General features: G+C 37.9%; 1 protein-coding gene across 1 annotated transcript in view; it reads right to left on the reverse strand.

Moving 5' to 3' along the window:
- The window catches only part of USH2A (usherin), an 855,126-nt gene that overhangs the window by 458,045 nt on the left and 369,970 nt on the right, over positions 1–27,111 (reverse strand). Inside the window, exon 21 of the mRNA XM_062211324.1 lies at positions 6,048–6,178. Within this exon, the coding sequence (XP_062067308.1) occupies positions 6,048–6,178 (131 nt within the window). The remainder of the gene's footprint in view (positions 1–6,047; positions 6,179–27,111) is intronic.

Below are 27,111 nucleotides of genomic sequence, written 5' to 3' on the forward strand. Positions count from 1 at the left end.
GAAAAGATGAGGTCTGGCAGGTTTCGTGGCTGACATCATGGTTTCATAGCACTGTGGCTGAGTACAGTAAGCATTGTTTGATACTGGTTACCCTCTTATTCAGCAGTCTTAAGGCATCACATCCTTTACAAGAAACAATGCTCATATCCAAAGAGATGACAGTCATGCTTCAGGCCTGGGAAAGCCATTTTTGGATAGTTCTCTATGTTTAGAGTGTGTGTATGCATATGTGTGTGTGAGTGTGTGTATTAAATGTTCTATACCTGTGATGAATAACCTATGGCCAGTGTTCTACTGAGTGATTTGCTATATACTTCTCATTCCTGCATTCCCAGTTTTTAACTGCGTATTGTGCATGGAGTGTCATGCATTCCTAACAAATGTTCCACCTAATGAAAAAAAAAAGTAAATTCAGTGCCAGTTCTCTCTAAACCACTGTGTGACTGCAGTTAAGAAGCTATTTCAGGGGCCGGCGCCATAGAGCACTAGGTTAACCCTCCACCTGCGATGCCAGCATCTCATACAGATGCCAGTTTTAGTCCCAATTGCTCCTCTTCTAGTCCAGCATCCCATATGGGTGCCGGTTCTAGTCTTGGTTGCTCCTCTTCCAGTCCTGCTCTCTGCTGTGGCCTGGGAAAGCGGTGGAGGATGGCTCAAGTGCTTGGGCCCCTGCACCCGCGTGGGAGACCTGGAAGAAGCACCTGGCTCCTGGCCTCAGATTGGCATAGCTCCAGCCGTTGCGGCCATTTGGGGAGTGAACCAACGGAAAGAAGACCTCTCTCTCTGTCTCTCTCTCTCACTGTCTGTAACTCTACCTGTCAAATAAATAAATAAATAAATAAATAAAAAAGCTATTTCATCTACAGCAGAGATGAAAATGGTTCTTACCTCACATGGGTACTTCAAGAATGAGATAAGATCATTAATGCAAACCTACATTGTATACTTTACTTTTAGAATATTTCTCACTTTAAAATTATTTTATTTATTTGAAAGGCAGAGAAAGAGAGAGAGAGAGAGAGAGGGAGCAAGCAAGCTAGCTGACAGATAGAGCTCTTGCATCTGCTGGTTCCACTGCCTAAAAGCCTGCAACATCTGGGGCTGGACCAGGTGGAAGCCAGAAGCCAGGAACTCCACTGGGCTATCTCACATGGGTGGCAGGGAGCCAAGTACTTGAGCCATCCCACCTGCCACCTCCCAGGGTGCACATTAGCAGGAAGTTGCAATCAGGAGTGGAGCTGGGACTTGAACCCAGGTACTCCAGGGGATATGGGTGTCCCAGCTGGAGTTTTAAATAGGCACCAAATGCTGCTCCTTTGTATACATTAAAACTCGATTAAAAAATGGATATAAGATTAACGCTTTTCTCCATGTGGCTTTTTCACAGTTATCCCCAGATATCAGCAGAGTGAAGGGGAAAAAGCAGAACCAGATTTTTCTTCCTCAATGTCATTGTTCTATTTTACTATACTGTTTCTTTTTCTTACTTTGAGTTTTTACAATTCAGTATTAGGTCTCTGTTTTCACCTTATTTATTTGGATATCCGTTGAAACATTTTATACTCTCAGTAATTAACTTATTTTCCTACATTTAAAATCAAACATTTTCTCTGTTTATTTTATGGAAACAAGACATCAAAATGATCTATTCCCATACTCCAACCGTCACTACTAAGCTGATATCTTTAGAAACTCTCAATTCATTTATCTTTTCTTCTCTTTCAACTCTCAGTAATTTTAGCAGCAAATAATTATTAAAGGTGTTTTTTTGTCCTTGCTACATTTTTCTTCTATTTCAAAGAATTTTCTTTGGCACTGTATAACATATTTCTGGTTAGTCTGCCATTAAGTATTTAAGTTTAACTTAATATCGATAGACATTATTAACCACTGCTTCTTTTCAGACATTTGACTTTTTTGCTTCCTTTTGGCTAGATGCCTGGCTGGAATACTTCCTTCCAATTTGGAACATAGATGAGATTTTTTTCTGGATCTCTGCATAATTGTAAAGACTTAATAAATTATTTGAAAGAGTTACAGAGATAGAAGGGGGAAAGGAGGAAGGAAGGGAGAGAGATATCTCTCCTCTGCTAGTTCACTCCTGAAATGGCCACAACAGCAAAATCCAGGCCATCTTGAAGCTAAGAGCCAGGAACTCCATCCAGATCTTCCATGGGAGCAGGTTCAGAGCCCTTGGGCCATCTTCTGCTGCTCTCACAGGTGCAATAGTGATAAGCTGTACTGGAAGCGGAGCAGCTGAGACTCCAGCTGGCACTATGATAGGGGATGCTGGCTTCACAAGCTGTGGCTCAACCCACTGCACCACAATGCCAGTCCCAAGGATCTCTGGATATTAACACACATCTTTCTTTCATGTTGAATAGCAATATAGCATCATGGTTTCGGAAGATGGATTGCCTGGGTTAAAAACCTGTGTGTGTATGTATGCCCATTTATACTAGAGAAAGCACCAAAAATAATGACTGGAGTCCTTCTAATAATGCCTCATAGAAATGCCAGCCCTCACTGGAACTAGATGAGCCTTTTCAATAAATGTATAATCAATTTTTCCTTATGGTAGTATTTTCTTCTTATGTTCCACTATTTTCTTTTATTCTTCTTTTTCTTATTTGTGTGGTTTTTGTTCTCTTCCTTAATGTCTTCCTAATGGTGGTAGTAGTATTTATATTTTTAATGGTTTATATTTTTATATTTTAAGAAATATTTTCAGGGGCTGACACTCTGGTGTAGAATGTAAAGCCGCCGCCTGTGGTGCCAGCATCCCCTATTAGTGCCAGTTTTAGACCTGGCTGCTCCACTTCCCATCCAGCTCTCTGCTATGGCCTGGGAAAACAGTGGCAGATGGCCCAAATGCTCAGGCCCTGCATCTGCATGGGAGACCTGGAAGAGGCTCCTGGCTCCTGGCTTCAGCCTGGCCTAGCTCCTGCCACTGCAGCCATTTGGGAGTGAACTGGTGGGTGGAAGATTGTCTCTGTCTCTCCCTCTCTCTGTAACTCTGCCTTTCAAATAAATATATCTTAACAAAAGAAATGTATTCAACTTTGTCTTCTGGCCTATTGATCCGAGGCTCTCAATGCCTCATTTTCAATTGAAAATTTTCATTTTCCCATGTCAGTACATGGATGTGCTGTCAGTCATCATCAGCCCACCCATCTGTGATGGCTCTTGCTTTGCTCTCTCTCTTTGGCTGTTGGGTCAAGTTAAGTGAGCTGCTCTTTCTCTGAGCTTACTCATCACCCAACTGTTAGCATTCTTGAAGCAGCAACAATTCCAGGGGACACCCGGAATCCTTGTGCTTGAGGATCTCCACTGCAGGAGCCAGGGTGTGATTTGGCCTCTTTTTGAGACATCAGGATAGAGTCTTTGCACCCCTGGTCTTTCAGTTGCCTGTTCATAAAGCATCAAGGTTTCAGCAGCCTCTCGAGCCTGGCACATGCTTAGACACACTTGGTCAGTACAATGTTTATTATTCTGCTTTTCACTACTATCACAGAATACCTAAGGCAAGTTAATTTTATAAAGAAAATATATTTTATTTAGAACAAAGATTTGGAATGTGAAGTCTAAACAGCTCTAGCGATTGCAGGTCATCAAATGACAAGAGATGGAAAGTAAAAGGCCATATTCTCTCCCTCTGGCTCTTCTTACATAGCCACCAGAATTCAATCATGGGGGCTATACTCTTGATGCCCTTACCTAATCCTAGTCACCTAACAGAGGCCTGATCTCTAAATGCTACAATCAGGTTAAGTTTCCACTCTCTTAGTAATTCACTATGGGGATTAGGTTGGAGGACATGCTCAAACCACACCCAAACCATAGAGACTTGCCCTTCCTTTCCAAAGGAAGTGGGTCTCCAGGGTGCATGAAGCTGTGAACCCCACCTAGAGTTCTCAGTCCATGATCCTAGATGATGTAAATCTGATACAGAGTTGGGCCTGCTTTACCAGCATAAGGTAAAACATTTGCTTAGCAAGCATGCTTTATGACTATATCATCAGTTTTCAGTTAAAGATTTGAGGAAATGGAAAGCAAAAAGTCTTCTACTTAGACTTACTCATGTCTCAATTACTCATAAGCCCAATACAATTTCTAATATCAACTAGTCACTAACACAAGCTTGTGTTTAATTAAAACAAAGACACATCTTCAGGATCTTTGCTTTAACTAAACAAAGACGTATTTTCAGGAAAATGTGTGCATTTTCAGAAAAATCTACGCATTTGCTAACAAGGCCATGATTGAGTTGATGTCTACGTAGCCTATTTTCTTTGGTATCTCTGTTCCAGCTGTACCGAGTTACCCCGATTTTTTTTTTTTCTGACAGGCAGAGTGGACAGTGAGAGAGAAAGAGCGAGAGTGCGAGAGAGAGGGAGAGAGAGAGAGAGGGAGGAAGGTCTTCCTTTTCCATTGGTTCACCCCCCAATGGCCACTGCGGCTGGTGCGCCGCAGCCAGTACACGGGGCTGATCTGAAGCCAGGAGCCAGGTGCCTCTCCTGGTCTCCCATGCAGGTGCAGGGCCCAAGCACTTGGGCCATCCTCCACTGCCTTCCCGGGCCATAGCAGAGGGCTGGACTGGAAGAGGAGCAACCGGGATAGAATCCGGTGCCCAGACCGGGACTAGAACCTGGTGTGCCGGCGCCACAGGCGGAGGATTACCCAAGTGAGCTATGGCGCCGGCCTATGCTTTTGTTTTGATCAGCTTTTCCACAATGTTTTGCACGTCAGTAAAATGTCACAGTTATACTCTGAAAAATAACACCCTTCATTTTGTGCCACTATAATACAGAGCATGCCACATTTTTGCTTGATAACATTCATGAGCACCTTAAGTGGTTTACTTTATTCCATATTATTTTATAGGGCACAGTTATATTTAAATTCAAAACTATTATAGTACACAACATTCTGCTCAATAGTACCTGATAACCACTTAAGTAGTTGCTGGTGAAAAGAAAGGAAGAATGAAATAAATAGAAGGGAAGGGGAAAGACACTATTTTTCTTCTTGAAGAAATAAAAAATAGAGGCCAGCGCCATGGCTCAATAGGCTAATCCTCCGCCTTCAGCGCCAGCACACCGGGTTCTAGTCCCGGTCGGGGCGCCGGATTCTGTCCTGGTTGCCCCTCTTCCAGGCCAGCTCTCTGCTGTGGCCCGGGAGTGCAGTGGAGGATGGCCCAAGTGCTTGGACCCTGTACCCCATGGGAGACCAGGAGAAGCACCTGGCTCCTGCCTTCGGATCGGCATGGTGTGCCGGCCACGGTGTGCTGGCCATGGCAGCCATTGGAGGGTGAACCAACGGCAAAAAGGAAGACATTTCTCTCTGTCTCTCTCTCTCACTGTCCACTCTGCCTGTAAAAAAAAAAAAAAAAAAAAAGAAAAAAAAAAGAATAAAAAATAGATATATATTACAAAGTTTTAATGTGTAAAAAGCTGCAAATTCATTGTCAAGCACATACATTCTCAAATTACCTATATTTGAAATTTAATTCTACTACATTAGCTGTGGGAAAGTTGCATCATTTTTTCAAGATTTATTTTATTTATTTGAAAGCCAGAATGAGAGAGAGAGAGAGAGAGAGAGAGAGATTGAGTGTGTGAGTGAGTCAGTCTTCCATCATCTGGTTAACTCCTCAACTGATGGCAAGGACATGTGCTGGGCCCGGCCGAAGCCAGGAGCTTCCTCCAGGTTTCCCAGTTCGGTCCAGGGGCCCAAGCACCTGGGTCATCTTCTGCTGCTCTCCCAGGCACATCAGCAGGGAGCAGGATTGGAAGCAGAGCAGCCAGGACTCAAACTGTCACCCATATGGGAAGCTGACATCTTAGGTGGTGGCTTAACCCATTACCCCACAATGCTGGCCCCATGTCACATTACTTTTCAAGTTCTATTTTCTTCTTTAGTAAAATGGAAATAATAATACTAATTCCCTGATATGCTTTTGATGAGACTCAATGGTGAAAACATAAGCACTTATCACAGTACCTGGTATTAGCTACAAATACAAACTTGCATGAGTACTCATTTACCTGTGGGTCAAAAAGAAAATAAGGCCGTCCATTCTTTAACTGAAGTGCAAAATACTCCTCCTGATTGCCAGGTGATGCTGCAAAGACAATCAAACCTTCAGGCACCCTTGTTCGAAAGCTGGCCTTGATGCCTGGAGAGACAAATACAATCAGCAACTCAGTGCTGGGGTTTTGTTGATTCTTTCTGATAAATGTACATTTACTTTCATTATTATTTATGACACAGTGAGTGCAGTCCGGAAAGTATACAAAGGAATGTACTGGGCTGGCCCCAGTCTTTTGATTTTAAATATATCCCATTTTAAATGCCAACCGTTACTTGCAAACTTAAATCTCCACACCTGCTAATCAATATATCATGAAGTTTAAATTTATACAAAACTCATCAACCTAAAAAGATACTTTGTCAACCTCAAACTGGATACTCTGAGTATCAACATAAAAACGTTATAAGAGGGTCATGAAAATAAATAGGTTTTTTATAGAGTGAAAGAAACATAGGGTGTTTCGTTTAAAATACTTAAGAAGTTTAAAGAATCAGTCCAGTGACAGATGCTTGAATTGGAAAGTGCTGCCATGAAGTGGCTTGGAAGAGATAGTTTCTTGAAACACTACCCTGTAACCAAATGGTCGACAGCCTTCAGAAATTCAGGGTCTCCACTGACTCTTCTCTGCACAGGACACGTATTGCTGTTTTCTCATAGAAATGTCCAGTTCAGGAACCTGGGGCAACATGTGGTAGTCCCATAACGTCCTCCGCACTACCACAAGGCCCGACTTCCATTGTACCCAGTGCCGCAGTTACTCAATACATACCATGGGACTCTTCCAATGTGGAAGTGTTTTCTTAATATATTGAAATGGAGAAAGATATCATGGAGGAGAAGACGGAAACCAAGGTCGTGCTTAGTCATCATTCAGTGTCCACAGGGAGAAGATTCCTGGACACCTTGCAGATGCAAAGATGCTCAAGTTCCTTCTATAAAAGGCTTCAATGTTTGCTTATAACCTACATGTCTCCTCCTTCCACTTTAAGTTATCTCTAGATTACTTACAAGACCTAATGAAATGTAAATATTAAATAATAGTTGTTACACTGCATTGTCTATGTGAGTTCAATAAAGATGCAACTATCATAGGCCTAACTTCATAGTATATGCCAGGTAACTAAACATATTTTTGATCCATGTCTATGGAATCTGCAAATGCAGGACCCACAGACAGAGAGAGCCAGCTACACATGTAGAGTGAAGTTTATGTAATATCAGCAAAGGCAAGCTCAGAATATGGGCTTTAGAATATCCACAAAGGCAACTCAAATTTGTTCTGGCCTTCTTAGCTTCAGTATCACCAGTTTACACTCTTGGATACTTGCAACACATTTGTTCCTGCCATTTGATGTCTTATGGCCACTTAAGCTCATTTTTTTTTTTAATCTGGTTGGATGCTGTGTTCCTGCTGTTATACTTAGCACCTTGCCTTTTCTGGCCCCTCTTCTCCATGGAGTAAGATTGTTTGACCCAACTAATTAAAGCTACTGGCTTTAATTCTCTCATGTCTCCTAATATGTAGATTGAAAAGCCTGAGTTACCCATGTGAAATATATCCTACAGGTTAGTAAGAGAAAGACATTAAAAATCAAGTAGAAGACAGAAATGAGATACTCAGGTTCAGGATTAAGGCACCAAAACCAATGGTGGAACATATGGAAGATTCAGATAATTTAGCTACAGAGAAACAAGGTAAGAGATCACTGTGTTTTTGAGGAATAAGATAATAAGGATTTTAATTAAGGACAAACAAGTAACTACATCGACTGAAGAGTGGGGGCTCTGTCCATATCAGAAAAGACTAAGACGTGTTGATATGAGATGAAGATGTGGAGCAATCTTTTCACCAGTTATTGAGGGAAAGGCAGCAATATTAGTAGAAATAGAACTGTCAGAATAGGAAGTAGATAAAGTTCAGTTTTAGGCATATTGTGTTCATGTTAATGATTAGAAGCCTATCACTTGGAAACAAGAAATTAAGTCTCAGAAGACAAGATGGAGATAGAAGAGTAAATTGTTTATCACCTACCAAGAACTCAAGTCACAGAGATAAACATAGAAAAAGAACCTTTGGGGAAAGTGCCACGTTTAAGGGAAAAAAAAATTATAGACAAAAGTAAATTTAGAACAGCAAAGACAATATTGTAACATGGAAGGCTAAACAGAAGAAAAAATTAAGAAAGCAATGTTAGTTAACTGTGTCAATACTTCCTATAAATCCAGAATAATTAGAATGGAAGTAAAGTCAATGGAGCTGGAAATGGCCTCTTTATCCAAAGGATACTGGACTGAGGGAATGCACCATAAGGGTATAGATGTAAAATACTCAGATAAATTTGACATAGAAAGAAATGGCAGACACAGAAATCTCATTTTACTCCCATCATTTTTTGATCTTATATTTGGTATCATATACTATACTTAAAATGATTGCTTTAGAATTATCTGTGATTACTTTAACATTTACTGTATATGGATGAAATGGTCATTTTCCATTCAATTATTGTTTATATTCATTGTCTATCTTCCCACTAAACCAGAGGTTTTTTTTGCTTTTTACTTGTTAAACTTCTTATTTGGTGAAGCATCAAGCCTTTATACTGTAATATAAATTGTAATGATGTTATCTCGAAAACTAAAAAAAAAAAAGAAAGAAAGGCATAAGGAAGACAGAGAGAGGGTGAGGGAGGGAAGAAAGGAGGGAGGAAGGGAATATCATTAAATTCGTAGAATTGTATGAACTACATTGAATATGCTAAAAACTAAATTAAAATAAAAACCCCAAATATTAAGCAGCTCCAGGTTATTGCACAAAAGTAGCTATATTTTGGGACATGAATGCAATAAATCTTTCTACTAGGGTGTTCAGAGGTATCTATGCAGCAGCAGAGAGGAGAGTGAAACCTAGGATTTGAGTAAAGAAGGTAAAATAATTGCTCAATCTGAGAGTACAATAACTTGTCTTTAACTCAAGAGAAATCAGATGACTGAAAATGAGTGACAATGGACTACTGGAATAGTATATCAAGTCACAGTTGGGAATGCTTTAACTCCAAAGAATATGAAACTGTGTATTTTTAAAAAATACATTGAGTTTTCACTTTTATACTTATATAACAGATTCACTTTCAATGCAATGGAAATAAAATACTTTTCATAGATCAAGGATAGTTTCTTGTTGAAAAGGAAAAATTCAATATCATACAGTGCAGTTGGACTTGTGTACGGTAGACCCCCTCCCCCCAGCATTTGAAAATAACCCAATCATATCAGTTTTCTCTTTATATTAGCAAAAAAATAACAATTTTTTGAGTGGACTATATGAGAAAATTAAAAATTCATATGTTTACAAAAATGTTCTTGAAAATTATTGCTATAGACATAGATAAATCCTATCTTTTGAGCCAAATGATTAAAACTTAACATCAATATTATTGTACTAAATTCATAAATGGATACAAATGTATAATTGTTCAAAGTCTTTAACACTCTATTTTCCTGTAAAATTGTTATATATTTCTAAATCCTCTAGTCTATTGATTGAGGCTCAGCCATGGTGTTGATCACAGAAGATTTTAAATGCAGTTGTATAACTATGCTTAAGGAGCCATCTTCCCCTGTCCTCAGAAATATGTTTCATCTTGTCAGCTGGAGCCAAGCAGTACCAGAACATTTTCTGGTTTACATGTTTGTAAGGGGTTAGGCATTTGATCTAACTGGTAGAACACTCAAATCCCACAGTGGAGTGCCTGAGCCTGATAACTGATTCCAGCTCCTGACTCCAGCTTCCTGAAAATGCAGACCTGGAGACACAGTAGTGATGGGTGTTAAGTCATTGTGTTTCTGCAACCCACATGGGAGATCTGGATTGGGCTCCTGGCTCCTGGCCCTGGCCCCAATTCTGCCTGTTGAGTATATTTGGGGTATGAACCAGCAGATGAGAGCTCTCTGCCTGCTTATCTCTCACTCATACAAATAATAAATAATCAAATGTCTGTGCTATAATGGGCAGAAAAATGAGAAATGTATGCATTACATTTGCTAAATTTAGATTTCAAAATAAACAAGATGGAAGGAAAACTCAAAGTTCAACTTTTTCTTCTAGTGTTATAGAAATAATTGAGCATTTTTTGTATCTTAATATTTATTTATTCATTCAAGAAATATTTAAGGAAAACAATTTGTTCAGCTGCTGTTCTAGGTTATTGGCATACATAGATGTGTTAAATAGACATGCCTGGCCTAAGATTCTAAAAATCTTAAGATCCAAGTGCTACATGGAAATATCTTTCATGTAAGTGTCTGTAACTAAAATTTAATCACAAAATAGTATACTTACAGGACCATTAAATAAGTAGAGTTCTTAAGCAATAAAGATAAAGCTTAAGATAATGGGGAAGGGTGATAAAACTGTAATTGAATTAGTGACTTTTGTGTAACAAAAGAGAAGAAAAAAAAGTTGAAAAGGCAGCCAACAGAGAGAGGAAATATAACAATCTGATAAAATAAAACATGAAGAAGAAACACAATATCATGTCCTTAGACAAATACAAAATGTCATAATACTAAAGATCCTCCAGAATAGCTAAAATGAAATAACAAATACAAATTACAGACAAATGGACACACACACACATACACACACACAAAGGAATGTTAAAAGTTCATAGAAAATGAAATCAAAATCTAAATTTATTTTTGTGTAAAAAAATTTCCAAATCCATTTACAGTTTTTTGGTAAGGTTAATTTTCCAGAAACTTTTTTAAGTTTTTAATATATATTTTATAATTTTAATGTATATTATAATATATATTATATATGTGTATATATAATATATAAATACAGGGGCCGGCGCTGTGGTGTAGTGGGTAAAGCCGCTGCCTGCAGCACCGGTATCCCGTATGGATGCCGGTCCGAGTCCCGGCTGCTCCTCTTCCGATCCAGCTCTCTTATATGGCCTGGGAAAGCAGAGGAAGATAGTCCAAGTCCTTGGGCCCCTGCACCCACGTGGGAGACTTGGAGGAACCTCCTGGCTCCTGGCTTTGAATTGACACAGCTCTGGGCATTGTGGCCATCTGAGGAGTTATCCGGTGGATGAAAGATCTCTCTCTCTCTCTGCCTCTCTTCTCTCTGTGTAACTCTGACTTTTAAATAAATAAATCTTTAAATATATATATATATATACATACATATATATAAATACAAAATACATATTTAATATGAAAATAAGTATTGACTAAAATATAAAATTCTAGTGCAAATCATGTATTTCTAAAACTATATCTACACATATAAACACACATATATAATGCTCATAAGCTACTGGTCAGAGTATGAATTGGTGCAACCACTTTGAGAAAGCTATTTTGCAGTATTTATTGTTATCCTCTTAACTTCCAAGTATGAACATATCTTTAATCCAGTTATTTTCCTCCTAGATACATATACGTTGCTGTGGATTCATTCTGAGAGGAGGAGCACAATAGGGGCAAGAGGTGCAGAGTCACCACACAGACACTGGGAGTCGGATGAAAGTGGGCCAGAGGTGAGCAGCCCGAAGACTCGTTTATTTCAATTGGTAGAGCAGCTTACATAGCCAAGGCAGCCAATCCGGTCAAGGGGCGGTTTATGCCCTAACCAATCACAGCCTGTTGCCAGGCAGGCTCCATTGCCAGGTGGGTTCCAAAGCCATTCCTGAGTAACTATTGCTCGCTTGCCAGTGGCCATCTTGGCATGGCTTTCTCATTCCACCACATATATACACCTCCAAAAAGCATAGGAACAAAAGCTTAGGTACAATTAGGTTTATAGCAACCCATTTCATTATGCCATCACACTGAAACACAAATGGCCATAACTATAAAAAGCAATGAGAGGGACACAAACTATAGCCATATTCAATTACTTGTATGATTCTCAAATATAATACAGGGTAAAAGAGGCTAGGCACAAGGAAATATATACTCTATGACACCATTTATAAAAAGTTCAGACACAGAAAAAAAGATCAGTCGATGAATTTAGAAATCAGTACAAGACTTTAGAAAGGGCATGAGACAGGGCTTTTGGAGATGCAGTGTGTTCCACTGAATAATTTGGTTGCTGGTTAATGAGGAGCTGTTTGTGAAATCAATCAACTTATAAACATGACTTTTGCACTTCTGCACAAATGTTACCATAAGAACAAAAATAATCATTATAAAACTCTATAGAACTACAGAAGCAGAAAGTGAAGATCCTCCATAGACCTACCTACAATCCTCAGAGAAAGTGCTGCAGCCATTTGGCATATATTGCAACACCCCCCCCACACACACACACACACATGTGTGCTCACATTGGTATGTAGGCTGGTATTCTCTTTGCTGAAATTCAACTAAATCACATAACTATTCAGCAGAGGGTTTTTTTTTTCATATAGCAAATTTCTTTCTACCTAGTTCACATAGATATGAATTTTCTTATAAACTAAATGCATTTACTATAGTGAATTTTATTATTGCATTATTGTATTGGAAAAATATTTAATTAGTTTCTCTTAACAGGAATATTGCCACAAAATTTTCTTCATGCATAGGTTTTGGCTGTAAAACATGTCAATAAGACCAAAGGTTTCAACATTTCATAGACATTGTCATATTACCTTTCAAAAACTAAGAACTGGGCAGACACTTGGCTGAGCAGTTAAGAGCCTGACTGGAACACATCCACCCCATATCAGAGTGTTTGGTATGAGTCCCTGCTCTGCTCCTAACTCAGCTTGCCACTAACGCACACCATAGGAAGCAAGAGGTGATAGTTCAAGCAGTTGGATTCCCGCTACCCATGTCGGTGATCCAGACTGACTTTCTGGCTCCTGAATAGGTTCTGGACCACCTTCAGCTGTTTCAGCTGTCTGGAGAATGAACCAGGGGATGAGAGCTTTTTCTCTCTTTCCCTCTTCTTATCTTTAAAATAAAATCAATAAATAATTTTTAGAATTACTAATTTATATGCGTTTCCACAGTATGAATGTTTATTTCCTCATTGACCCAAAATGAACATTCCATAATCTGATTTTCCAAAAATGAGAATTTAGTGTCACTTTTTATATTACTGCTAATAGTAAAATTCGCTTTTTGTATTATTGCTAGTGGTAAAATTTCCATATATATGTTAGCCATTAGCACTTATTTTTCTGAAAATTGTGCATGCATATTCTTTGCCCAATTTCAAAATATCTATTTTTCTATTTCCATATGATTTCTAGAAGTTCTTCATATGTAGTGCAGCATCATATGTTGCAAAGAATTATTTTTTTTCTCCTGGATAATTGTTATTACCTCCCCTGTTTGTTCTTTTTCCAACCCTGATCCATCTCTTTCCCTTAACCCCCTATATTACCATCTATTCTAAAAATAGACTAATTCCCTCCAAGGACAAGTCTCAGCAATCCTCGCCTCTTCCTGATACCTGCCAAAGGCTTCCTGTTTTACCCCAGGTAAAAACCTGTCTCCACAACAATCTACGAGGCTCTCAAGACCTGGGTTCCCACTATGCTGCCTCTTCCTTTTCCCATTCTAGCTACCTCTGAGCCTGTGTAACTGCATGCCCTCTAGCTGAAATATCTTTCTCACATCTCTGCATGGTTTGCTACCTCTCCTTTAATTAGTCTTTTCTCAAATTCCACTTTATATCAGCACAATTAACAGTTATAACCATATTTCCCTTTCTCCAAAGCATCACTATCTCCAGCAGGTGCTACAGTTGTATCATTCATTTAACTTACTCTATAACTCTACCCCATAGAATGTCAGCTGGGAAGAGTGCCTGATCCATTCTAAGCCCTCTTAATTGTGGAATAATTAGATGCTGATCCTTTGTCTAGAGATGTTTCAAATATTAATGTGAAGAAAGAATGTAGATCTATCATTAATAACTATATATTGATCACATATTGAAATGTTAATAATTTAGACATACTGGTTATTTAAACTTAAAAATGTATCTTCTAGTTTCTTCTATGCCTTTTAACCTTTTGTTGTTTTTCATTGTCCTATAGAATAAAACAAAAGAGTTAAAATAGTAAGATTTTTTTTTCATTTATTCTGGAACTTATTTGTGAATTAGAAAGGACTTTCCCACCCACAAAAATCATAAAAAGGAGTATCCAATATTTTCTTCTAACATATTCATGACCTTTGTTTCTAACATTTAAAAGCTTAGCATTCCATAGTATCATGATGAGAGCCTATTGCGAATATTGCCCCATTCCTATAAAGATTCACTAGAAGGAGACCAAATAAAAACCACTCATAAAAACCCAAGCCTCCAGTCACTTGGAGAGAGAAGATACTGAAACCTTCAAAACATGAAGTGAAGACTAAACACTGGAAACCAGTGGAGCCAGTACCAGAGTTCACACTGGAGTGTGAGGTGGAGAAATGAATAGAAAAGAAGAGGGGAGGCAAGGACCTGACTGTGGCAGAAATCAGGTAAAACTCACTGCCTGAATGTCAGTCCCGCTCACAATGAGAAGATACTGAGAACAAGTTCACAACCTGCCAAGTCAAAACGTTGGGAAGTGGATTATTCAACAAAGGAGTGTGAAGGGGCACAGGAATAGCAAGGGCACTCTATGAAAGGCAAAGCTTGGGGTCAGGGTGGGAGGCACTTTAAGGGGTTATACCTCTTAGAGTCTAAGAAGGAAGCAAAAGGAAATTAAGAAATTGAAGCAGAAAGAAGAGAGGTAAAAATCAGAAAACACACAGCTCCTCCTACCCCTGCTGCCCAGAAAGCCCCAAAACTAGAAGACCCTGTCTTTCCAGGAAATAAGATTGTGTGTCTCTCCTGAACTAAAGCCCAGAAAAAAGCCCAAAACCTTCATCCTGGCTGACATACCCTGTTGCAGAGCCAAGAAAATGCAAAACATTTCAAAGTGATTGAAATTGTCACGTGATATCCATAAAAAAATACTACAGCAAGAAAAAGAAAATAAAAATGGAAACATTTTAGCTGATAACAACTCTGCTTTCTAAAGTCTAAACAGCAAGAACACTGGATTATAACTCCCCAGCATGAAGAAGTTACTAAAAAGCATCTGGGGCAGGGGGGCGGGGCGGTGCCGTGGTTTACTTGGTTGGTCCTCCACCTGCGGCGCCAGAATCCCATGTGGGCACCGGGTTCTGGTCCCTGTTGCTCCTCTTCCAGTCCAGCTCTCTGCTGTGGCCTGGGAGGGCAATGGAGGATGGCCCAAGTGCTTGGACCCCTGCACCCTCATGGGAGACCAGGAAGAAACACCTGGCTCCTGGCTTCAGATCGGTGTAGTGCTGGCCATAGCGGCCATTTGGGGAGTGAACCAACGGAGGGAAGACCTTTCTCTCTCTGTCTATAACTCTACCTGTCAAATGAAAAAAAATAAAGAAAAAAAGAAAAAAAAGAAAGTATCTATGGGGCCCAGTGTTGGGGCAGCTGAAGCCATCACTTGGGAAACCAGCATCCCATGTGGGAGTGTCAGTTGGCTACTCTACTTTCTATCTAGCTCCCTGCTAAGGCACCTGAGAAGGCAGCGGATAAAGGCCCAAGCACTTGGGCCCCTATCACCCACATGGAAGACCAGAATGGAGTTCCTCAATCCTGGATTTGCTGTAGCTCAGTCTGGATATTTCAGCCATTTAGAGTGAACTAGACACTCAATTTCAATCTCTCCCCCATCCCAACTTCCTCCTCTCTGGGATGCTTTGCCTTTCACGTAAATTTTTTTTTTTAAAGCAGCTAAAGGTATTTTGAAAATCTAGAAATCCACAGATGTTTATATGCAGCAAAAAAAAAAAAAAAGTGAATCACATACAAGAGAGAGAAGTCCACAGAAGTTCTGACGACCAAGCTGGAGGGTGAAGGATAAATTATGATTTACAGTTGGACAATGAAGTGAAGGGCATTATAGGGCACCGAGTGACAGACATAGATGAACATTCATGGAACAAAGAAATAAAAGTTGGAGAGAAGGCACCTTTCCCAAAGTCGCCCTAGTCCAACTACCAGCAGACTCTCTCGCTTGTTGATTTTTCAAACTACAAGCTTCTGCAGTCAGCCAAGTTCCCCTCTCTAAATCTTAGAGGGAAGTTTCAAACCAAAGTGTTGAGAGGAGGATGAAAGACATCAGAATCTAGTGTTATCACTAAACTCTCCTTCAGGTACATTAACAGAATCCACTGATCTTTTTGCTAAAGATATGACAGACAACACGCCTTTCAAATCCCACTAGAAACCATATGAAATAAATAAGTACAGCCTGAGGTAAGAGTTACTTATCCCTGATCCAAAGCATGTTCTTTGACTCATATTCTACACAAAACTCCAAAGTTATAATCAGAAAGATATGACAGTTATTTTAAAAAAATCTATTAGAGATAGATCAACTTTATTAGGTGATAAGATTTAATTGTTCAAAGGATACAAATGATCGCTTAAAGCACCTTGAAAAACACACCAATGCCAGGGTTGAGATATATTTTTGCAGGAAATTAATGGGGATCCACAGAATGTAGTTGCTATGCGTAAGCTCCTGAAATTTAAAAGAAAATCTTTATATAAATATATTGTTTCCTATTACCTAAATGTAATGTTTTCTGATTCTTTGATGCATAAAAACTTTGCTATCAAATATCCCTTCCACTTCCTTCCCACTCAATCCACCCACATGGAGATGGTTTCAAATTGCCTGGTTAGTACTTTAGGGTAAAATAAAAGCTCAGTTGCATGTAGATGTAAACTCTGGCTGTGTAGGTTAATTTTAATAATGTAAATGAGTTTCTAAATCAGAATACCTTTTTTCTTTTTAGTTGACTGCCAGTAGGGGGTGCTATAAATGTCTCCATTCATAAAATATTTATTGCTAACCAGCCCTAAAAATACATAAATAACAACTAGCACTGTGGTACAATGGGTTAAAGCCCTGGCCTGAAACACCAGCATCCCATATGGGTGCCGGTTTGAGTCCTGGCTGCTTCACTTCTGATCCAGCTCTCTTCTATGGCCTGGAAATGCAGTGGAAGATGGCCCAAGTCCTTGGGCCCTTGCATCCACACAGGAGACCCGGAAGAAGCTCTTGGCTCCTGGCTTCAGATGGGTGTAGCTCCGGCCATTGTGGCCATCTAGGGAATGAACCAGAGGATGGAAGACCTCTCTCTCTCTGTCTCTACCTCTCTCTTTCAAATAACTAAAATAAATCTTTTAAAAAAGATCCATGAATAATAAAATCTTTATTGATTACATTTGACCAACAGCAACTGAAAACTGAAAGCATTATGAATGTTTTGAATTTGCACCTAACCTCCAAATGGCTTACTGTGTATTAGAAAAATAGTTTTGGTATCTTATTTATTGAGACATATAATTTCATAATTTTGAAGGTTACTTAGCTGGCTAACAGGAAATAATTTGGGAAACTTTAGCTCAGTGTTCTAAAAATCACATTGGAAGTATGGATCATGTTAAAAAGCAAGGCAATGCTAGAGAAAAATGACAATACACAGTTTCAATATGCAAAAAGTTTTGAGAAACTAATCCTAATATTTGTAAAACAATAATCTTTCATCTTTTAAAGGTAATCTATTTGTTTTTTAGAACAATTAAAAACTGTGATTATCTAAGTGTAACTCATATGAGTGTTAGTCATGTTTTGTGGTCCAAAAATGATAAAAAATAGATGGAAAAAATATCTACCGGATACTTTCTGAAACATCCCACACTATGGCCCTATCCCCCCCCCCCTTTTTTTTTTAAGAATTGTTTTATTTTATCTGAAAGGCAGAGTTACAGAGAGAGGGAAAGAAAGAACGAAGATTTCCTTCTGCTGATTCACAAACCCAACAGCTGCAAAGACTGGGGCTGGACCAGGCCAGAGGAGGAGCCTAGAACTCCATCGAGGTCTCCCAGGCCGGCCTTTCACTGCTTTTCCCAGGTGTGTTATCAGGGAGCTGGATCAGAAGAGGAGCAGCCAGCACTTGAACCAGAACCCACAGGGATGTGATGCCAGCGTGCAGACAGTTTACCCCACCGTGCCATGACAACAGACCCAAGCTCTGATTTCTGAATAACAGGTCTCAGGTCTCTCGTCTGAGACAGAGGCATTGAATTGGATGGTCCTAACACCTGGTAATAGTATGTGAATTTGTAAGTTCATGAAGCAGAATTTTCATCTAAGTGTCTTTTTACCTCTAAGTTCATTGAAAGATATTTCTCAAGTTCCTTAACTTCCTTTACATACTTTATAAATAGGTTTGCAACCACTGTTAGGCCAAATAGTTTCTTTACTTGGAGAGGAATTGGGATGGCATTTCTGAGACAGACCAACTAGCTTTAGACAGATCAAAAACAGCAACCAGGATGAATACTGAATTTGAAATTCGTCCATCATGGCTCTTCATCTGGGTATTTCTTTGTAGGCTGTTCATTTTGATTACATAGTAAGGGTATTACTGCATTGCTACATTTTATAACCAGTTACTTTTTTCCCACAGATTGTGTTTAAATTTTTTTTAAAAAACCATAAAATGGCACCCAGTTTTATTTTGAAACTTTTAATTTTTTTTTTAATTTCAAATGCAGAAAGAGAGAGAATCTTCTATTCACTGATTTCTCAAAATGTCTGTAGTAGTTGGGGCTGGACCAGGACGGAGTCAGGAGCCAGGAAGCCCATCAGGCTTGTCGGGGACAGGGATCCAAGTACTTGAATCATCTCCTTTACCTTTCAGGGTGCACATTAGCAGGAAGTTGGATCAGAAGTGGAGTGGGAACTAGTAGCAGGCACTCCAATATGGGATGCATTCATCCCAAGCAGTGGATTAAACATCTATACTAAATGTTCACCCTGTGTTTTTAAATGAAGATGTTTACCCCAGCCTTTTAGAAAAAGGGTTTCCAAGCCAAGAATTTTTAATATTTTTTCCTGTTCACTTCTTGTATTATGATACTTAGCACTATAGTCTATTTGTACTTTATTTTTCATATAAAGACAGATAAGTTTATATCCTAAGTTTTCACCTAAATGTTTATAAAAATTTATTATGGAACACATTGTCTGAGGCAAGAACTTTATTTACTTCTGCATTTCCATATCTTGAACATTGGCCAGTACATAACAGAGACCCAAAAGTTCTTGTTGAATACATATTTGGATTTTCATCTTCAGCATATTAAAATACATTCTCCTGGAGGTGGCATAGTAGGTTAAGCTGCCACCTGCAATTCTGGCATTGCATATGGATGCCAGTTCAAGTGCTGGTTGCTCTACTTCACTTCCAGCTCCCTGCTAATGAGCCTAAGAAAATAGTGGAAGATGGCCTGAGTGTTTGGGGCCCTGCACCCGTGCAGGAGACCTAGATGAAGCACCTGGCTCCTGGCTTAGGCCTAGTCCAGTTCTAGCTATTGGAGGCATTTGGAGAGTGAACCAACAGATGAAAGATCTATCTCTCTGTAACTTTGCCTTTCAGATAAATAAAGAAATATAAATCCTTAAAATACTTTCCTGGGTCAATCTCTTTGCTTTTTACTTTATTCCATTGGTATTTACAGCAGAATACCATGATATTATTATTTCATAGTATTTCTTACATTTAACAATTTACTCAATCTTTTTTGACTTAAGCTACTTCTCAATTATTTCACTTTTATCTTAATATTAATTATATTTCCAATTTCTCTTTGCCTTAAATAGGTCCTAAGTGTATCTTATTAAATTTCACTGGTATTACATTTAATTGCCATTTGAATCAGATTATTTTCAGATTTGTTACTGCTAAGTTATAGAAAAGATATGTACTTTGTGCATTTATTTATAAGTAATCATTGTACTATAATTTTATTATTTATAATAGGCTTTGGGGTTCATTTTTGCTATACACTTATTTTCTGGAAAAAAATTGATGTTTGCCTATTCCTTTTCAATGATTTTATCCTGTTTCTGTCTTTAAACATGAGCTACATTTTGCATAATCATAATAAAAAAACAGTACAGATGATAGGTGTTATGTTTTTGTCCCTGATGGAGTATCAGTTGGTATCATTTTTAAACCATTAACAAACATGTTGATTGTTTTATTCGATTGTTGTTTATTGTCCTGGGCATCTATGCTTTTAGCCCATTTTTCATACATTTTTATTCTTTCAGGATATATTTTGAGAATTGTTATTCTGTGACAGTTAAGCAAAGTAAAGAAAAGTATAACAATTTTCAATTTTCTAGAAAATTTTAGACTAAAACATGGAAAGAGAGAAATCAGGGATGTTTTCCAAAATAATTATTTTGAGTGAGTGATAAATCATGGAGAAGATATCCCAATAAAGAGAACCACCAATGTAATCATTTCATCAAGAGCATCCACCAAGCTGAATGCTGTAAAATGCACCAAGAGTCCTCAGAGAACAGCTCAGACAGGCTTCTCTCAGGAAAGCTTTAGCTTGAACTACACATGCAGGACTGCAGGCCTATTCAGGCACAACATTGTTAGCAGGGAGACCTGCATGCAGTTCCTGGCTCCTGGCGTGACAGGACCCAGCACTGGCTGTTGCAGTCATTTGGGGAGTTAACCAGTAGATGAAAGATCTGTCTTCTCTGCCACTCTCCTTATAAATAAATACACAGATAAATATTTTTTAAAAGTATCCACATATGTGAAGTGTCTTCAAAAAAATCATATAAAATGCGTGTTATGAAAAAACTGTGCATGGATTTTAGCTTTGCTTTTTTGTACCAAAATAAACAAAGCTGTTTTTGAAAGGCAGAGTGAGAGAGAGACACACACACACACACAGAGAGAGAGAGAGAGAGAGAGATTGATTGATTGATTCTATCTTCTGGTTCACTCCCCAAATGCCAGAAGCCCAAATCCAGTCTAAATTTCCTACATGGATCTCATACAATCAAATACTTGAGCTATCATCTTCTGCCTCTCAGTGTATACCTTAGCAAGAAGCTTGACCTGTACACCAAGGCACTCTGATATGGGATGCAGGCATCCCAAGTGGCATCTTTAACCACAGTATCAAATGCCTACTCCTAGACTCAGCATTTGATTCCATGTTTGCATGAACATTTTAAAATACGATCATATTTTTCTATCTGTATCTATATGCATGTATTGTAAGAGATCTATCTCTAAGAATCCTTGCATATCTCTTTCCCTTTCTATCCCTCTCCAAATTAATTCTCTAAATTGCCTATGCTCAAGATACTTATATAACCATTACTACAAAATCAAATTTCACAAAACTCAAGTATATTATAAAGAAGGTATTATTACTCAGAATGCTTCCATCAACATCCCTTAGCAGTAAGACTTCATCACTCCTTTTATAGGAATTCCATATACTAAATTCCAGTTTAACAGCTATATTTCATCTATTACATGAATACACTATACTTTGAGACCATTTTAGAAATATTTTTTCTCGAAGTCATGATATTCTAAAATGTGAGCGGAATGCCATTTAATTTTGTCATAATATAACTGGAATATGACTTTTAATCTTTATATAAATATTTTGCTTATTTTATAGAGCAAAAATTTAAAAATCTTCATGCATTTTGGTTTCCTGAACTAATATCTCTTACCTTGTTATCTTGTAAAATGGCTAATACTTTAGAAGCAACTCTAGCAAATAAAGCATTTAAGTTTAAAGAACAATGTTAGTTATGAAATTTGTTTATATTATGGGATTTTTGTCACAATTTACTGTTTCTATCAAATTTTAAAAAAAATAAGCTTTCTGAAATATATGTATAAAACATATCAGGTCTACTCTTACATATTATACCTCAAGGGAAAATCTAAGTTCATTTATATACTTGTATAAATGCACACACATATACATATATCTTATATACAGTTGCACATTTACATTATAAATGTGTATCTCATAAAAATAAATTTATATTTCTATTAAATAAATGGGATTTCAGAAACATTTTGAAATATACTAAAGTTGGCAGATATTTGGCTTATTAGTTAAGATACCTGTCAGGATATCGGCATCTGTCATCAAAGTAGCTGGGTTCAATTCTTGGCTCTGGCTGCTGACTCCAGCTCTTGTTAATGTGAACCATAAGAGGCAAAGGTGATAGCTCAAGTAATTGAGTTCCTGCCACTCATGTAGGAGACCCAGATTGAATTCCTGGCTCACAGCATCTTACTGACCTAGTCCCAGCCATTGCTGGTGTTTGGTAAATAAAGCAGTGGATGGGAGCTCATTTGTATGCTCTCTCTCCTCCCCCCAACTCTCTCTCTCTCTCTCTCTCTCTCTCTCTCTCTCTCTCTCTATATATATATATATATATATATATATATATATAGTATTAGTACAATTGCTGAGTGTCCTTGATCTTGGAATGATTTCAGTGGCTTCTGTGTGAAGCTTAACGGTCCAATGGTCAAAAACAGCCTACTTGGGGAGTTTTATGCCAAAGCCCTCTCTGGTAATAACCTCAGTGTATCCCAAGAAATTGAACCCATATCACACTATTTGTGATTCCTTTCAAGCAATCTAGGGTTACAAAAATTTAAGAAAACAGTTATTCCTGCTTTGCTTAAAAATAACATGCCATTATTGAATTCACAATATTTATCTTAACTTTCCAATACATTATTACAGTCATGTCAGGGTTTTATACAGAAGAATCCTATCTTCATGGAGAACGGGATACAAAAAACAGACACAGGTAAAATTTCAATATTGCAACAAACAAACAAAAATGAAAAACAAGCAAAACACCAAGAGGTAGGAGCTTCCTGGGGATCAACATCTGATCCTGTACTGAATTTCAAGTGTAGCAGCATAGTCATGTCATAGCCCCTCTCATCTAAATAAAGGCTGGTTGAAGAGAGATGTCTCTGAGGGTTTATGGAATCTGATTTAGCCTAACCATGAAAATGACAAGGCCCGGGCCATTCTGACACCACTCCACCCCACTTTATCTTTCTTGCCGGAAATGGGGCTACACATCTGTTGCCTGTCTATAACTTCCTTGTGTTTGGCAGATTGGGGAATGATCAAATGTTTTACTAAAATGATATTTCAGGAGACCCTCTGGAGAGAAAGGATATTTAAACAAAATGAACTAGTCTTCCCTTTACAGACCACAGAATACCTAAGCCAAAAGTGTGGTGAGACAGCAATACTTATCTCCAAACATGTATTTTGAAATATCAAGATTCAGGGAGCTGGCACTGTGGCGTAGCAGGTTAACACCCTGGCCTGAAGCGCCATATGGGCGCCGGTTCTAATCCCAGATGCTCCTCTTCTGATCTAGCCCTCTGCTATATCCTGGGAAAGCAGAAGAAGATGGCCCAAGGCCTTGGGCCCCTGCACCCACATGGGAGACCTGGAAGAAACTCCTGGCTCCTGCCTTTGGATCAACGCAGCTCTGGCCGTTGCAGCCATCTGGGGAGTGAACCATCTGATGGAAGACCTCTCTCTCTCTCTGCCTCTCCTTCTCTCTCTGTGTAACTCTTTCAAGTAAATAAATAAATCTTTAAAAAACAAAAAAGAAAATATCAAGATTCCAATAAGTACATATTGAATGAATGAGACAATAAAATCTTACCACTGTTTTAGTAGCCTTAATGCTTGTATATAATCCTTTTTCTTCTTAAAAAGCGAATTGTTATATGTAACTGAATACATTGAACTACAACTTCATTCTATTTTATTTAGTTCACACTAATATGGGAATTAAGAATAGTTAAATTTGCTGATTAATAAATTCTTGATACTTTAATCATTATGACATTAAAATATTGGTAAATTCAGTTCAAGAAAAACAAGTAAAACTTTTAAAAATCAGAAAAATTTGCCTTTTAGCAGACAAACCTATTTATACTTTTTAAAAATGTTTTAGTTTATATAATTATATTTTCTCTCAATTTAAACCACTTTTGCATAAGAAATTGGAAAGGGAGGATGGTTAGGATGTGAGAAAGGTTATCATGTACCTATGAGAAGCCCCACATTAGCACCCATGGCCCTCAATCTGCTAAATGAGAGGCAAGAGCCTAGCCCTCAGCCTCATCTCTACTATGAGAGATTGAGAGGGTTAAAACCACTTCGACATGAATGTATCCCAAAACTCTGCTGGAGCTGTCATACTGCCCTTTGCCATTACTACTGCCTATCACCATTATTTGCTGTGGTACCACCCTTTGCTTTTGGACACACTGGTTCATGCTTTCAACAGCCCTTTAAGAACCTCAACACAGACCCTTGGATTACAAAAAGGACATTTTCCCACATGTATTAAAGCCTTGTCTGTATTTAACATTGGAATAAAACAAAAATGTCTCATTTCTGAACCAGTGATTAGAAACACTGTTAACAGTGACATGCGTCTAAGATGCCACAAGTCTGCACAGCTTCTGAGAAAAAAGGACTGGCTCTCATGCTGGAAATCTGTTTCATCACTATAAGAAATGAAGAAAAGACAGAGATATTGTGTGGAAAATAGATTCTGTTCCATTTCATTTATTAGGATGATTTTACATGAACTATTCAAAGAAAGCATATTTATAAGACGAAGCTCTCCAAAACTCCACCACTAAATAGTTCAGTAATCACTAAGTAGCCATTTATTCAATTTGGTAATGGTCTGATTAAATAGTTCTCTGGTACACTAAAAACCATAGAGGTGAAATAAAACATTAGAAGCAAATGATTTTACCCAATGGTGCATTTTCTCTGTTTCTAGGTACTCCCTTTAAAAAATAAGTCCAAAGCTGATATATTTCTGAATTTAGTTGATGAGCTCTGCATCAGTTGGATAATCTAATATAAGGAATATATATAAAGACTAGTTTTCCAAAGCAGTAGGAATTTTAAATATGTTGCTGTAAATTTCTACCGTGATTGAATTACACCGATATGAATTTTGGTAAATAAAGCAATTCTACAGAAATATGGACAAGATGCCCAGTTAAACAAAATTGAGTACTTGTGCCATTTCAGTGCATTCAGAGGCTCTTCTCACTACAATCTTCTCTGTTGGTCCCACAGATACAGTCCTGATACTAACCACTAACAGTGCCATCTGTTGGGGGCAGGGCTTGTTGATAAGCTTCTTTCAGTGGTGCAGTTTTGTTCACAACTATTGAAATCCTTAGGTTGGAAATAGCTTCCTTCCTCCAAAACAGTTCATTCCAGACTCAGATACCATGACGGATTTATGTTTCTTCCTCAAGACCAAACCAAGGGGCCGTTGCCATGGCTCACTTGGTTAATCCTCTGCCTGCAGTGCTGGCATCCCATATGGGTGCCAGGTTCTAGTCCCGGTTGCTCCTCTTCCAGTCCAGCTCTCCGCTGTGGCCCAGGAGAGCAGTGGAGGATGGCCCAAGTGCTTGGGTCCCTGCACCTGCATGGGAGACTGGGAAGAAGCACCTGGATCCTGGCTTCGGGTTGGGACAGCGCCATCCCTAGTGGCCATTTGGGAGGGAGAACCAATGGATGGAAGACCTTTCTCTCTGTCTCTCTCTCTCTCTCACTGTCTATAACTCTATCTGTCAAATACATTTAAAAAAATTTAAAAAAAGACCAAACCAAGAACCAGGTATTTAACGTATATTTAAGCTATTTTTGTTGAAAAAATTAAAAACATTTTTCTAATATAGATTTAGAACAAGACAAGCACAAGAAAACTGATTGGCATATTTTTCTGTCTTTCAAGATTACACAATCTAGAAATGAAAATTTTGTTTCAGATAATAGAAATGATTCAAAATTTGACTGCAAGGTTAAGAAATAAGTCATTTAAAATTTAGGATAGCTGGTAAGGCACATTATATTCAAGGAAAGGGAAAAGGGATTTTAATATAAATATCGAAGAGGGAAAAAAAGACAAACATTTTTATAATTTTAGTTCCTAAACCATTTTTAAGTATTTTATTATTTAACATATAATATTTGATAATTTTATTAAAATACATTGGTTTCCTGGTCGCATCTTGTAAAGTATTCAAACATTTCCTTTAAAATGAACAGAGTCAAAAGAGGCAATAATTTATAACTTTCACAGAATTTGGAACAGATCCTTTTATTATTTGGTATAGCTAATTAAGTTTATGAGTTTAAGAAAGAACTATGTATTATATTGGTCAAAAGATTAGTATAACTTAAATATGATTATAATGTAAGATTAATAATGTTATGCTAACATTGCTAAAAATTTAACTAGGTTAAACAGGATGAGTGAACTTATATTTATAAATGATAAATGTGTAAATAAAGGACTAAATACAAAAATAGAGAATATCTTATGCACTAAATTTTAAAGTAACATTAACAAGGAAACTACCTTGACTTAAATTTTGTTCTATTTTTTTTCTATTTTAAAATAACCACTTTGATACCTGTTTTCATTTCATTTTACTTTTTTTACCACCCTATTATACTCACCACTGGTAAAACAAACAGGACATTTTAGCTTTAATCTTCTTACTACATAACCCAAATAACTTCAGTCATGTTTGCATTAATGCTGCATTAATCATGTTGTTGCGTATTAATGAGTTTTCAGGCTATGCTAATTACTGTCATAGATTCTGCAGCAGCCCATTAAATATACAAATTACAGAATTAAAGAGCCAGAGCTCTTCATGATTAATCTCTAAATGGGGAAAAACTAATGATGTCTGTACAAAGTTTCTCTCTACTTTTGGCTGAGTGAGCCCAATGAACAATCAATTAGACTATTTGAGGAATAAGAAACTCACATATTACAAAATTTTATATAGGTGCTTCATTACAACAGTGTACATTGCTTTATACTTCATAGAAAAATTCTAAAGCCTTTGTGTGCCTACCACCCTAGATTTTGGTCCCACTGTCCAATATTTGACATAGTTTAGAATAAGGGACATTTGTGCTGAATTTATTCCAATGAGATTCAATGTACCAAAAGGGCATGATGAAAAAGCATTTTCATCGAAAAGAACTTGCCACAGAGGAGATCTGCAATACAAAAATCTTAATGAACATGCAGTGTTGT

Source organism: Lepus europaeus, chromosome 14 (genome assembly GCF_033115175.1).
Source record: "Lepus europaeus isolate LE1 chromosome 14, mLepTim1.pri, whole genome shotgun sequence".
Taxonomy (NCBI): Eukaryota; Metazoa; Chordata; class Mammalia; order Lagomorpha; family Leporidae; genus Lepus; species Lepus europaeus.